General features: G+C 40.9%; 1 protein-coding gene across 1 annotated transcript; it reads right to left on the minus strand.

Annotated features, from left to right (window-relative positions):
• LOC137259391 (carboxypeptidase B-like) lies at positions 1 to 13,842 on the minus strand. The gene is made up of 11 exons (XM_067797059.1): positions 13,772 to 13,842; positions 11,437 to 11,518; positions 9,522 to 9,655; positions 8,683 to 8,794; positions 6,913 to 7,020; positions 5,532 to 5,630; positions 2,869 to 2,979; positions 2,274 to 2,361; positions 1,455 to 1,666; positions 953 to 1,037; positions 1 to 200 (listed from the first exon to the last, which is right to left on the minus strand). The coding sequence occupies exons 1-11, from the start codon at positions 13,840 to 13,842 to the stop codon at positions 1 to 3; spliced, it is 1,302 nt and encodes a 433-aa protein (XP_067653160.1).
• Between the last annotated feature and the right edge of the window lie 1,723 nt (positions 13,843 to 15,565).

Below are 15,565 nucleotides of genomic sequence, written 5' to 3' on the forward strand. Positions count from 1 at the left end.
TTAGAAATCACAGGTGGCCGAGACTCCGTTCATGTTGCAACCCAGGGCAACAACTGAGAGCCAGAACTCGTAGCCATTGGGGATGATATTGGTGGGGCTGATCTCAAAGTTGGCTTCCTTGGGGCGAAGTTCGTAGGTGTAGGTGTATCGCGCTCCTCCCCCAAGCATGGCCCAGTCGTCGCTAGCTCCGGACACCGGATCTGCAAATGATAATCATTTTTAAAAGAAATTATTGTTTCTTGTTGGACGCCGCACTCGGCCATTTTCAGGCATACAAATGATAAATGGTAAACCAGACAGTTTAGTGTTTTAATCGTGAACATCGATCTACATACATGAAATCTACACAATGTGGCAGCGGTTTGTAAATAATCGAGTCTGGACGAGACAATCCAGTGATCAACATCACTGGGTTCGTTCTACGCAACCGGGTTATGATAACGTGTCAGAAAAGGTCATGAGAAAAGTATGGGCTACTGAAGATTCTAACCCGGATAATAGAACAATATTAGTTGAATCGAAACGTACCTTAGATATCAACTCGAAAATTATGTAGAAAAAATATTCTAGACAATAACATGATATTTGTAGCGCATGTAATAACCCATATTGAGTGCGTGAGTTCGGAATATTGTTGTGGAGGCAGGTTACTGTGTGGCTCGCATGGAACCTTATGTCGAAAATATCCGATACTCACAACTAATTTCACTCGTCAGTTATTCGTCGGTCTGGATATAATCGAGTCTGGACCAGACAGTCCAGTGATCAACAGCCTGAGCATAGATCTGCGCAATTGGGAACCGATGACATGTGTCAACCAAGTCAGCGAGCCTGACCACCCGATCCCGTTAGTCGCCTCTTACGACAAGCATAGTCGCCTTTTTCGCAAGCATGGGTAGCTGGAGGCCTATTCTACATCGGGACCTTCAAGGTAATACCGCAGTGTACGCACACAGAGTGGTTGGCCCGTGTCCCCAAGTGTAGTCTGTGTTGAAGGGGAGCCTCAGGGCCTGCGTCATCGCAGCTGCAGCCGATTCCTGAAATATCGAGCAGGAGAAACGCCTATAATGAATGCAGGTGAACCACAAGATTTTGCTGTTTTAAGCGTCCGTCGATATTGACATTGTACAACCATAACGTATGCCTTCACCGAAACACGAGTGGAAGAGTGACACGTATGCTGTGAATTGTTATTATAAGAAAGTTAAACAACATGGAAGTTGAATTAATGCAGCTTACAAATTCAGCGTAAATGCCCGGGTTCACACATATTCGTTTTTTTGCGAAGAATGTTCGGAAACCGAGGTATTCGGATATCTGAAGTTCGGATATACGAGGTCTGACTGTAGGTGTACGAATAGGGTATAAGTACAACAGACTTGCAAAAAAGCATTATCGTTGATTTTAGGTGAAGTTTAAATTTAAGCCCCAAAGTGTAATGTGTTATATCTTACGATTTCAGCGTAGTTGTCTGGTTTGACGTAGTCGTACGAGTATGGCGTAAGTACAAGCTGGGAGTAGGAGTGAACTGCGAGGTAGGCATGCAGTCGTTGACCTCCGGTGTTGATCTCCGCTACTTTGTTTCTGATGCCTTGAGCTTCCGCCTCAGAGAACACAGACGGGCCGCAGTAGATGTCGCTATTGCAGTTTGTGCTGACGCCCTCGGCTGGATAAATACAACGCTACATGTATGCGACTTGTGCTGCTAGTCGAGAAGGGTACGTGTTAACAATTAACGCTGTCCAAATAGTGAGTGCGTTCACTTTTAAGCCACTTTGAGCAATTTTCCAGCAATATTACGGATGGGGACAGCATAAATGGGAATCAAACACGGATCTTTGGAAAATAGTGCAGAGCAGTTGGAGTTCAAGGCCTCTTTAGAAGTATCAGTTATATCATGATATTGTTTGTGCTGACATCTTGACCCTCATGTATGACATCCATTTGAGTTATACCTTCGAATACAACCTTTCACGGTCGGTCATTACATTTCAAGCGGACTAAGAGAGCACATGTACAGTCACTTCCGGTGAAAAGTCAAAAGGGAGTTAACATTTTTTTCGTTTCTTGAATACCGCTAAATGAATAAATAAAACAACCTTACTGACAAGCAGTAAAATGTTCACATACTTTCATATTAGTGGAAATTCAACAGTTAAGTTTGAATCCTTTTTTTTGTTTTTGTTTATTTGATCACTTTGTAAATGGTATTGTGTAATCAAAGGTTATACTTGCACGCAAATGTGTATTGTATCTGAGAGAACAGCACTTACTTCGCCAGAAAGCATCGAAGTTCCTGTTTAGATCAACACCACGGCAACCATTGCGATGGCTGGAACGGTTCTTTCTCCAAAGGCGTTGCTATTGCAGATATACAATGCACGTTTACGTTTCAGGACGTATGAAGACATATGAACCTCATTTGAGTGAGTGAGTGAGTGAGGTTATTTTAACATAACTGTTTACATTGTTCCAGCAATATTATGCTTGTCGCCACAAGTGAGTGAGTGAGTATGTGTGTGTTTCAGGGGCTTCCAACCATCACCTTTGAAAATCACTTAAGACTATACTGAAAATGTGTTTCGTAGGGTTTGTTGTTCCAGAGGGGTCTCCTCGGGGGCTTCAGATCCACGGAACATCCCCTTCCTCTTAAAGATTCCTGGATCCCATGGGTAATAAAGAATAGCGGACAATAGAAGACTTACTGGAGGCAACAATTTATGAATGTAGTTCAAAACTGACTTTAAAACTGCAGTATGTAGTTCAAAACTCAAGGAGGTGTAATTCGGTTCCCCTGGTCTTACTGTAGTGAAGGTAAAGATTTACAATTGGAGCAACATTTGGTTTCACATAGTCTTACTGACTTACTGAAGTGTGACTGTACTCGTAGCCGTCTGGGTTGGCCACAGGCACAACGTAGATGTCATACGTGTCCAGTAGGAACTTGGCGTCAGCGTCAAGACTGTACCTGCTCACCAACTGCAAATACAAGGGGCTACATATAGTATTTGATCTCGACTACCAGGTGTCCTACTTCCATTTATGTAGAAGTTGCGGTGGCTGAGTGGGTCAGATCGCTGGTTTTGCCTGCAGGCGATTAGTTGCATGAGATTCACTTTCCAAAATGATTAGAATTTGTACGTAACTGAGAAGGTACGTAGCTACATTTGAGCTTTTGTAATTGGCTTTCCAGTGACTGAAATTATGAACACCGGTCTACATAATTAGGATGCCATAACAACCAAGCAGATTATATATAATTAATCGAAGCTAACAATGAGCATGGGTTGCTGGAGATCAATTCTAACGATATTCACGATTATTCACGATTTTCACGATTATTGGCGATAACTCACGATTCACGAGTTGTATGTTATGTTAGATTTGATGATGGGTGTTCATACGTGTGCTCTTTGATCAAAGTGATTCTTCTGAAAGTAACAACCATTTGTCCTTGCTGACTCTATGTACACACCCAAGCAATTCGGAATGAATGAATGTTCTATCCAGTCAGTCTAACTGTGCTTGAAATTTACTGACCCACAAAATAATTCACCAACCCGAAATTTGACTGTAAAAACGAAGCAAATTTTTTTTAAAAAAATAGAAGAGGATAAGATATTATCGGAATGACGTGGAATTCACAGTAAACTGCCAAAATGACAGACATTTATTAATCAGGCAATAATCTTCCATGATATAAACGTGTATTTATAGCCTAACAAGTCGGAGAGTGTGTAATGTCTACATAATGACTCCTTGAAAATTCACTCGCCAGTCGGGCTAGTGCCTGTGATGATTTACTGGCTCGACTGCATATCTAACAGCAACGGGCTTATCGGACCAGTGTCTATTTCACAAACTGGAAGGAATGGAAACATACATGTTGTATGGCTTTTGTATATGCCATTGGTGGTTTCCTAGGGTGATACATTTTTACACCTATGGTCGCCTTTGATACTTTGACCCACTTCGTGAGGTCAATTTGTATTCGACCGTATGACGAAAATTATACAAATGCGCTCAAAAGATGAGTTAGTTCAGTTTTACGCCGCAATATTCCAGCTATATGACGGCGGTCTGTACATAACTGAGTTTGGACCAGACAATCCAGTGATCAGCATCATGAGTGTCGTTCTACGTAACTGGTATACAATGATATGTCAGCCAAGCCACCGAGCCTGACCCACCCGATCCCGTTAGTCGCCACTTATGACAAGCATGGCAAGTCAAAAAGTTGACTGCACAACGCTCTGCAGACTGGGTTCCGTCCTATTGCTCTACGTAGGACAGTAACCAGTCCATTATTTAGACGAACTTTTTCAACTGGATATATCCATATTAATCAGTATTATTTGATGCATCTAACTGCTTTTATAGTTTTTTGAAACACTAATGTTCATGCTAATCCGAGCTGGTCCGATGAACGGAAATCTGGAGATAGTGGAAATCTCAAACCGAGACTAAGGCGACCGGAAAGTTTTGGAGGTCTTGTTACGCCTTGATACTATATCCAAAACATTGTACGTCACGCACTTAAATAGATGAGAGAATTCATAACAGTGTAACCACTGAGCCAGTTGAATTGTGAATCATTTCACAACCTTATCAAATTTTGTTGGAGTGTGAAGTCATCGTTTATGTCATGCTGCCTTAACCGCGCCTTAACCTTATACGACTTTATGAAACTTGAAATTAAAATCCATGTGTAAATACCATTCCCTTGTGAAACAAGGAATCGGGGTTTTCTGTAGCCGTAGTTGTTTATAGTGTCTCTTTTCAATTTCACACGACAAAATTCGGATCATCTGAAAATTAGGTCATTGTCTGAATCGGCTCGTATGACTCATGTTTCGGTTCGAAACTATTTCTAACCAGACCCCGATTTCTCGAAAGAAACTTACGTCTGAGTTTTGACATAAGTTCGAGCTTTTACTCAAATTTGAGAAAAAAAACATTTCCCCGAATATTAATGTACTGAAATTGATATCAAAATCAAAAATATTAGACAGTTTGAGTTTTGTGAATATATTGCTGAAGGTGTGTGGGCATTTTCTATGTTTGAGCTAAAAATAAAGCAATTTAAAACTGCCAAACTGTGTTTGAAATCTGAATAAAAACGTAGGTTTGTTTCGAGAAATCGGGGCCAGTATCTTTATGGATGCGCTCTTTAAGTCCCTACATGAGTTTTAATGAAGTAACTATTCAATCTGAACGAACTTTTGAAACAAACAAAACTTTTGGTAATAACAGGCGGTGAGATGCATAACATTTTACCAAATATCTAATATTTAGTCAATCAATTGATTTGCACTTAGATTTAATACGTGAAATTTGACCATAGAAAAGGTGGTCCTTAATTGAAACCGCGTGTATATACACTGAAAAGCAAGAGAAACGCAAGTTAAAAATGTAATCTCATAAAAGTAATTTTTCATGTTTATGTCTTCTACTGAAAGACTTGACCAAAGCCACAGTCGCGTTTCTTTAGCTGTTCAGTATATTATTTTTCTTCTTGCCAGGATACTTACCCTGTCCATGAAGTACATGACAGTACCACCTACAATCCACTCTCGGGCATGGATCAAACCCTCGATGAAAATCACTGGCTTATCTCCTGGGGTTCCGAACTTAAGTATAAACAAGAATAATAACGTATCAATCTTTATGTAGCCAAAGACCAAGTAATAAACCAGCTAATAAACTGTAGACGCAGATCGTACATTTGTTCTGCCGTTTTTACGTATTTCATCAAGATAAGTAAGAAGAAAATTACATGCTGGTATTTCTCAGGGCAAAACACGAACGTATTATACTGAAACGTATTAATCTTCACTGACACCTTTTTAAGTTTCACTATAAGTTGTTCACGGGTCACGAATGGAACATGAGCTGTATGTGTGGCTCTTAGAACATAAACACAGATATACCGGGTACATGAACCCGTGGGCCACGAGGTACCACCAAACAACGTATTTATATTACCGAAAACAAAATGTATGTTTGAACTGTTTGAAGGACGTTTATTAGATCATAATAGCGAGTACCGGAGGTAAGAAACAGTCCAAACACTACTTACACGAAGTACCAAATGAATTTCCCACAGTCCGGCATTTACAATGGGTAACATCGAAAATGTTTCTTGTAAGCGGGGTACATTGATTGGCTCGGTCAATCAGAGACCATATTTGTGGTGGGTAAGATAAATGCATATGTCTTGGAAATAATGCTGGGACTAAAGTTTACATTAGGAAGAAATAAGAGCGAGAATTGTTTCTCACTAGCGGATCAAGGTCAAATATATTCTACGATTGTTGAAAATTTCATGTACAATTTGTTTCACCAGAAATTTTCTCCTTTCAATGTTTTACTCATTCTCTTCCCATAGAGGTTACTTGTCATATCTTCCTACGAACCTCTGTTCTAATACGGCCATATTTCGCGATTCTCATAAAATCCCCTAGCGGCAAAAATGGCAGCAGATTTATCTCCCTTTTTCTGTCCCGTCAGAACTCGTGTTACATCGACCTAGATTCAACTTGACAAATGCAAGCAATGTGGAGAAACAAATATGACATGACTGAGTTCTGTCTTGAAGAAACATTTGAGAATCGCGCTCGGGAAGAGGTTCTAGTTTTCACGATGCACCCGGAAATTACCGACATCTTGTGAACGATCACTTTTGAAACAAGGTCGCTGATTGCACTACTAAATCTGATTGCCTCCAATCACGAGTCTTGAACACTCGCACCATGAAAGGGTCGTATTAGAACAGAGGTTACGTAGGAAGATATGAGAAGTAACCACTGTGGGAAGAGAATGTGTCTTACTCTGATGATTACTTAACATCTTTGAGTGAGTCTCTCACTCACTCACTCACTCTCGCACGAACGCATTCATTCACTCACTCACTCTGATGTAGCTGATTGTCCTTCCTTCGTAGGTCTGCGTGTTGAGAACCCCAACCTCCTTCACCAGAGACGTAAACGTGTTTCCCATTCCAGTCAGAAGGGATACAATCTGGAAACAATACACTCTTAGTGTTATGTCTTTACATATACAAAGGGGTGGTGTAGACAAAGGCTTAAGCGTTGACAAGGGTTCGATTCCATGCATGAGTACAATGTGTGTAGCCTATCTCTGCTGTCCCCAGCTGAGGTATTGTCGGAATAATGCTAAAAGCGCCCTAACACTATACTAACACACTCACGCACGCACCCGCTTTCACAGAATCTGTGAATCTGAACACCTCAGTCTGAAAATCAGAACCAATCTGAACGAGAATATTTACAATGCATTTTCATTTAAATGGAAAGTCACAATCCACCGCAATTCTAGAGATTACAACATTAACAATGCATACTCAAACGCATAAGAAAAGCAAGTTCTTATCAAGACAGGAAACAAACTCGCCTCCCTAAATTGATACGATTTGGCATATAGTGAAGCCTGATATTTTTTGTTGCAGTTTGAAAGACCCGACTAGATACACATCAACAGAAGGAATCAAAACGTACCATGCCAATGAACATGTGGTTATCATGCACCCGCATCTCGTGAAATCGAACATGCGGACTTGTCACAATAAAAAGTTGGCACAAGACTGCACAAAAGATGGATGTGTCACTCCTTGTTCATCAATGCCAACTCAGATTGTTAGAAACCAGGTTATAGAAAAGATTGGAAGCTGGAGTGTCTGTCCGAGATGTTTCCCGTCATTTCGACGTAAACATAATTACGATTTACCGTGTCCAGCATCGCTACAACGCAACTGATGACCTTCCTCAAAGCATTCGTCCAAAGTTCATCACCCCTCGACAAGATGGGCACATTACCCATCAACACCAGCGAGATCCGTTCTTGTCAAACCCTTTATTTTTCGAAAATGTAATGATGTCTGGGTCTTGGTAACCAATTAAACGTCTTCAGTCAGTTTTTTTTACCTATCTGATCCTGCTGGTAAGTCTTGTATTCAAAATTGAACATTACATACCTATATTCTTTATACCTGGCTTGCGTTTCTTTTGCGAGTGAGTATACACCACGGGCTATAGCAATGTTATTGAACAAAAAGCAACAAACAAAAGAACACATGTCCAAAATATCATATTGGTTCGACCTTAAAATTAAAACTGTCGTCAAGTCTAGGACAAAGAACGATACTTAAATGTCATTTCTGGTCCTGCTGAAATAATTTGAAAGCGGCGTTACACGTAACTCACTCACTAATGGTAGGAGAGAAACAGTTTATTCTACGAAATCGATGTTTTCCATTTTTGAATGACATCTTCTCGTTCAATACATGAGGTTCAGTTTCTTGTTCTATATCTTTACACAACGCGATTAATCAGCGGAGATTGGGGGTAGAATTGATCTTCAGTAACCCATGCTTGTCGACTTACGGATTGTCAGATTCGCTGACTTGGTTGACTCATGTCATCGTATCCCATTTGCGTAGATCTATGCTCATGCTGTTGATCACTGGATTCTCTGATCCAGGCTTGGTTATTTACAGACCACCGTATAGCTTGAATATGAGAACGGCGTAAAACTCACTAACTCACTCCGCCCCTCCGTTCTACAATGACATCTCTTTGTTCAATACAATAAGGTCAATAAGGTCCAGGATACTGTTTTATGTATTTGCACGAGTAACTCATCCGTATTCGAACCGATACCTACCTCTCCGTAGCGTTTGTAGTATGTGTGGGTAGTGAAGCCTCCTGTCCAACCGCTGAATGGAGATGTTTCAGCGTGTGGGCCACTCACAGGTAAGCTCGATCGCTTGAGAAAGCTTCAGTAACAAAGACGATGGCCAAACATCAAATATCGAAACATTTTGCACAAAGTAAAAGTTAGTTTGTGTTTGTCTGCTGCTTAGTTTCTCACTTTGCAGTTTTACGGCTGTATGACGACTGTCTCAAAATAATCGAGTATGGACAAGACAGCCCAGTGGCTAACATTGTGAGCATCACCACAGGATTCACTGGGACACGATGACCTGAACCAGGTCACCGAGTCTTTGTTGAAAGCGTTGTTTAAGTCGCCGGCGAGGTGAGGCGAGGCGAGAGCGAGATGAAGGGAGGCGAGGCGAGGCGAGGCGAGGCGAAGTGAGGTGAAATGGACTTAAATTATTTCGATCATGTGCTTGCGTGTACATGTATGGTTGCTTCTACTAGTCTAGACGTAAGGCGGTTTTATAGTGCCGGCTCACTGAGATACAGTTAAACACGAATACCCCATTCAGACATATTATACTGACTGCGATCCGACCAGTCCTTATTGTTCTCACTAATGCCGAGCGCCAGGCAAGGACCAACAAGTACCATATTTTAACGTTTTTAGGCATGACGCAGGAGTCGAACCCGCTACCTGCCGCTCTCCGGGAGCACTGTCTAACCACTACACAACGGAGACGGTTAGTTTTGAATAGTACTATTGGATAAAATATGAAAATAATTAAATGAACACTGCCATCAAGTGGTGTTCCCTTATTTGTTTCCATCAGTATATAAACATACTCCTCTACATCGTTTTCCATCAGCGTGACACTTATATTGGCGAGTCCCATCCTGCTCATGAACATGCCATAGCTGCTTGGGGGTACCCGGAAAACCGCAGTCCTGTTGACAACTGGGTAACTCCAAATGTCCAGCTGCAACATGAAACGGAAAAATAACGTTATTCAGCACAAAGAAAGCTAACAAACTCGGGTATTAGTATCACATGATGTGATGTCGTATTATTCATACTATTGTCTGATTATATTAAGATAATAGCCGTATTATTATCGAACCCGTGATGATGGAGGCATAATTCGTGCAGACTATACCTAAGCCCTGCCCCTTACCGAAAGTTAAGCTTGTGTCACTGATATAGTAATTGTGATATCCCGCTCCTTGCCTGTTCATAGCGCCACGTACATTACTGTCCCGACCATAGGACACTATCGTGCTTTCCGATACTATATTCAACTCCCTGGGGGCATACAGCCATGCTGCCTGTTGGGCGCAGTGAACTGAACACTCACACTGACAGCACATCCTCACGGGTACCCATATCACAGCTGAGTGAACTGAGAAAATATGGATCTATGTATCTTGTCCAAGGATACTACGCAAATGTGCCCACCTCTGGTTCCAAATCAAAGTCTCTCCACCGGGAATCGAACCTGGGCCTTCAGCGTGGTAGGCAGACACCATACTATTGCCTTCCATTTATTTGGCACTTAACATTTGTAACAATTGAAAACAATCTCTCTAAACGTTATTTGATATAAGATCATAAGATTGCAATGCCATGACATCTTTCCTTCGTTAAGGGGTCGTTATCGCAATATCCGTGAAGGTTCCAGGTTAGCACTGATTTTTGTAACCCATGCTTGTCGTAGGCGCGACAACAAGCTCGCTGACTTAGTTGACATATGTCCTCGTATCTCAATTGCTTAGATCTATGCTCTTGCTGTTGATAACTGGATTTTCTGGACTAGACGCGACCATTTACAGACCACAGCCATATAGCTGCCATATTGTTTTGCCCGACGTTAAACCAACCAACCAAGCAACCATATCGTTAACGAGAATACATTTGGAAATCTCAAGCTATGTTTGGAGTTTAAGATAGGTTCATGCTATGTGGGGTTAATCAATACTGTGCTGTTTTTTATGGTCGCATCACATTTATATCGAATTGACAGGAATCAAGGAGAATCAGCCAGGAAAAATATTTCCCAAATCCGGATCGCATTCGGGGGAGAATATCAAAATAAACGATTGCTTCAAGCTTTGTAAGAATCCGACTCCCAAATGCTATATATGACGTTTCAGTGACAGGTGACCACGTTTTTATGCTATTCGGGGATGTTCTGATGGCATCAGGCCTCACCGGAAGAACATTTGGGTCGTCCTGAGTGTACTCAGGGTGTATTTGAGGTACATGCAAGCTTTATTCCAGCTTCAATCGAAATATTCCGATACAGTTGACGAATGGTCCACCTGAAGTCCAGCGCCAATCGAGATAGATTCAAGCTTACTCGAGGCGCATTCGAGGCGCATTCGAGGCGCACGCGAGACGCATTCGAGACATCCTGACAGGTCTTGAAGTGGCTTTTGGTTCCTGTTTTCCCTCGAACGTGTTCAGAATACTTAGAATACATTAGAATCGGTAAAATATTCAGAGTGCGGTTAGAATGCAGAAAGAATACTTAGAATACACATAATGCTGTTCGATAGTTTTCCACTTGGAAGGTTCCTTGACAGTTTTGATCAAAACATTCGGGCATGATACAAGAATTAGCCCAACAGTTGGGATGCATTGGGAATGCAGTGAGAAGTTTTAGAATTCAGTTCGAACTTCCAGGAATCTCAAGAACGTTCATTCCGAGGGCATTCCGCCTCATTTGTGAAGGGGTATTAAAGAACATAGAATCATCGTTACCCATGGTTCTGCTGTCTTCATCATGTGTTCCAGAACATCCAGCTGTTGTTTGTCCGCAGCTTTCACTGACATCAGCCGATGCCTGCAAAACACATGAAGCACAAGGATATTGTTTGTTGGTGCCCTCTGTTGGAACACGTTTCATTGTTTTATTTCAACTTGAATATATTATGAAAGCGTGCAGATATGAGGAAGATTTCCTGGAAGGATTTGGTTTGAGATCAGCATATTTGAAAATATCCGTGAGCCCATTTTTCTTCAAGTATAAACTAACAAAATTTGGAGAGAGAGTGAGTGAGTTCAGTTTTACGCCGCACTCAGCAGCAGTCCAACAATATGGCGGCGGTCTTGTATATAACAGAGTCTGGGCCACATGTTTCAGTGATGAACAGCATGAGCATCGATCGATCCCCCTAAAGGTCATTGTATATCTTATGAATAAACATATGTCCATCATACCCCTCCGTATCGAGTAAGCTAACGTTGGTCGAATGGTATCCCTATCACCTCACAGCGCAATATCCAGGTGTTAGGTAAAAAATGTCTGGTTTAACGCCGCTTTTAGTGCTATTCAAGCAATATCATGCGGATTACAGCAGAAATGGGCCTCAAACGTAGGGAATCAAACATGTTCTTCGGTGTGACAAGCAAACGCTTTACCCACTAGCCCATCCATCGTCTGATGAACAACTATATACAATGACATGCTGTATGAAAACAGAAATGCATTTGTAATTTATGAAATCTATGAACACCCTAAAGTATTCAAACAATCGTCCAAATAAATAACAAAAGTGTTGATAACATGATTTTACACAAGGGCACAAGTACAAAGTTGATTTTACCTGAAAATGTTGATTTGGATGAGATTTCTACAGGGCTTAAAAAAAAGCATAGCCACAATTTAAGTCATTGGCGGAACCCTTAGGGGAGGGGGTTCAAGGGGTTCGAACCCTCTCCTTGCAAAATTCCTGTATCCGCCCATAACAGAAATCGCCTTTCATTTGAAATTGCGCAGCAAGGAGCATGCACTGTCTGGCAATAGAAATCCAGATTATTTTCGGAAATTAGAATTCGTTTTGACTGCGACACAGAACATCGCGATAGAAAGAATGCACGCTGGAGATTACTAAATTTCTGTTGTCAGTCGTCTGAATGTGATGTCTCAGACAGATATCACGGCTTGCAGTTCGGTGTAACCAAACAGGTGTATGATAGAGAATGGTCTATGAGCCAGAAAAAGGGTTACGTCGTCACCATCGCGCTCAGCGTCTCCTTTATCTACAAATACCCGTTTGGTTGTATAGACATTCCCTTCTTCTGAACTTGTGTAAAGATTCATGCACTAAAGTCTATTTTGTGGTTAGTTACATATATTTAAAAATACAACACTTTCGCAACAGATTTATGGTTAATGCGTACCTTTCTTGGGAAAGCATACAAGCATAGTGAATTTCATATTAGTACTTGTTACAGGATGGGCGATATGAATCACCGCTGTCAGGAGATATGTAACACCGTTACTGGTATTAGTCTGTATTGGCAACTTGGACAGGGCACGACGGTCAGATGGTCTAAAGTTCGAGTCCTTGGTCATCGGATCAGTGCCAAACAACCTTATCTCTTAACGTCAACCTTATCTGTAAGATTACAAACTTAGATCTTTACTAAGGCTAGCCTCCCGTTGCACGAAACAGCCTGAAAGGTCACATGTAACTCTGATGATTATGATACCTTTCTCTATGCACTTACCGAAACAAATCTTCAAAAATGCAAAATATAATTCAAACTACATAGTTGAAAAATATGCGATGAAAAAAGCCCGCAAAATCGAGTTCAAACGATTCACTAATTTTCCTCCAGCGCTGGGGAAAAGTGGTTTCAACAGGGATGTTACGCTGCGCTCATAACATGCGCCGTGAGTAGGTTCACGGTATCTTTGTAATAATGTACCTTGAGAAAGAGTAAGGTCAAAGTTGGTCGGTTTTCAGCGATGTTCCAACAATATCAATGCAGGGGACACCAGAAATGGGCTTAACGTATGTTACCAACGTGAGGACTCGAACCCGGGTCTTCAGCATGACGAACAGACGTTTTAACCACTAGGCTACTCCGCCGGTCCACCTTGATCAAGCCCATTTCTGATGTCCACGGCCTTGATATTGATGGAATATTGCTAAAAGCGGTGTCAAACTAAATTCATTCTCTCAGCTTGATCAAGAATAATACAGAACACACTGAGAACACAAAGTGTCATTTTTGCAGCTATATCATATAATTAACATAAAATGCAATGAAGGATGATGTCTTCTTAATTAGGGGCATACAAACTTACCCACGGTACGATTTCTTCGCTGTCACATTGTTGGCGAAGACCACAAGTACGAGAGCCACCAAGAACTTCATGACGCAGCAAGTGAAATCTGCCTTCTGTCTTACAACACTAACTTTCACAGTATTAAGGCAGACAAAGCGCAATCAATCACAATACAATGGACTGTAAAAGGTTCATTTCTCAAGTAGCAATTTTACAACCAGATCCCGATTAAGATTTGAGAGCTGGATTTAGTGTACTTCGTTCTAGCTGGATTTAGTGTACTTCATTCTAGAGGGGTGATAAATAGTCACGGTGTCAGTGGTGAATATTTTGGCAAGAAGTTTTGCGATGACGTCGTACTGTTCGGCCGAGGTATACTCATAAGTTGAAATGTGAGACTCCTCAACTCTGCCTCCCTTGTGAAGACATATTCACGGCCATGCATGTACTACTTCACTGCATGGAGTTTCCATCAATAATTCATCGAGTTTAGTTTCACGCCGTTTTCAGCAATCAATCAGGGTTAAACATTGAAGGATCTTTCTTACCATGTCAGTTACCATTTGATAATTGGGTTTATAAAAGCAATAGAATTGTTTACAAAATTTGGAATTATATGTTTCGTACACAGATACCATTGGACAGATTTGTCCACTAATTGCTAACATCGGAAGGAATGGTGTTAATCACGGTAGGTTCCTTTGTCCTAGTATGGTGAGCTACCTTTAGTTTGGGGTGATCTTGGTTAGTCTGTGTTTTTTTATTGTATTGTCTTTAATAATTAAAGGTTTTCGAATTACATACTACTTTTCCATCTATAATGGCCAGCAAAAGAAACGGAAGTTTAGAAAAATGAAACTTGAAAGTAAGCGTTCTTATCTGTTCTTATATGTATGTATGTATGTATGTATGTATGTATGTATGTATGTATGTATGTATGTATGTACAGTATGGTTCAAAATTATTGAGAATAGCTAAAGCATTTCATATTATTAAACGAGAACAAATCAGATAAAATTGAATGTATTGTGAAAGTGAACTGACCTTTTCATGTTGTGTAGGTAACAATTTAATATTTTATCAAGTCTCCTTGAGCTTCACGGCACAGTCTAAGACGGGTAGGCATACTTCCTATCAGAGAGGTTAGTGTTTCGTGAGTTATGCTGTCCCAGTATCGGACCACTTCTCTCTTCATGTCTTCAATTTTTGTCAACCCCTTTTGATTCACACATTCCTTCATCATCCCCCAAATGTTCTCAATGGGATTTAAGTCAGGACTATATGCAGGAAATGGTAATGCAGTCACATTTTTCTCCTGAAACCACTGCTTGGCATGTTTTGCGGTGTGTTTAGGATCATTATCTTGCTGCAAAATCCAGTCATTTCCATAAAACACATGTGCACAAGGAGAAAATTATCTAATATGTTAGTGTAGCGTTGACTTGTCAGATTTCCCTCAAACACACACAGCGGGGTCGTTCCTAATAAGGATATCCCTCCCCATACATGAAACTTTGGGCTGTATTTAGGTCGTCGATACAACGGTGCTGACGCAGACTTTGTCCATATTTTCACATTATTGGGATATACCCATATTGAGCTTTCATCAGTAAAAATCACATTTTCCCAGTCAAAGTTTTCATGTGCCAAACACCACTCAACACGCCTGTCTTTATGTTCTTGTTTCATGAGAGGAGAAGGAATTCCAGTCTTTTTCTCCCATCCAAGATCAATCAAATTTCTTCTAACTGTAGATATTGATACAACTGTTGATCCCCTTTCTATCATTTCATACCTGATGTTGGAGATGCT

Source organism: Haliotis asinina, chromosome 13 (genome assembly GCF_037392515.1).
Source record: "Haliotis asinina isolate JCU_RB_2024 chromosome 13, JCU_Hal_asi_v2, whole genome shotgun sequence".
NCBI lineage: Eukaryota > Metazoa > Mollusca > Gastropoda > Lepetellida > Haliotidae > Haliotis > Haliotis asinina.

What these genes read in the sequence shown, in the direction of transcription:
- LOC137259391 (XM_067797059.1), bottom strand. Translation starts at nt 13,842, where the DNA reads ATGAAGTTCTTGGTGGCTCTCGTACTTGTGGTCTTCGCCAACAATGTG. An exon ending in ACTACAAACGCTACGGAGAG is followed by an intron (nt 7,021 to 8,682) that starts GTAGGTATCGGT and finishes TATTGTTTCCAG; the next exon opens with ATTGTATCCCTTCTGACTGG. An exon ending in GGACAATCAGCTACATCAGA is followed by an intron (nt 5,631 to 6,912) that starts GTGAGTGAGTGA and finishes TTTATACTTAAG; the next exon opens with TTCGGAACCCCAGGAGATAA.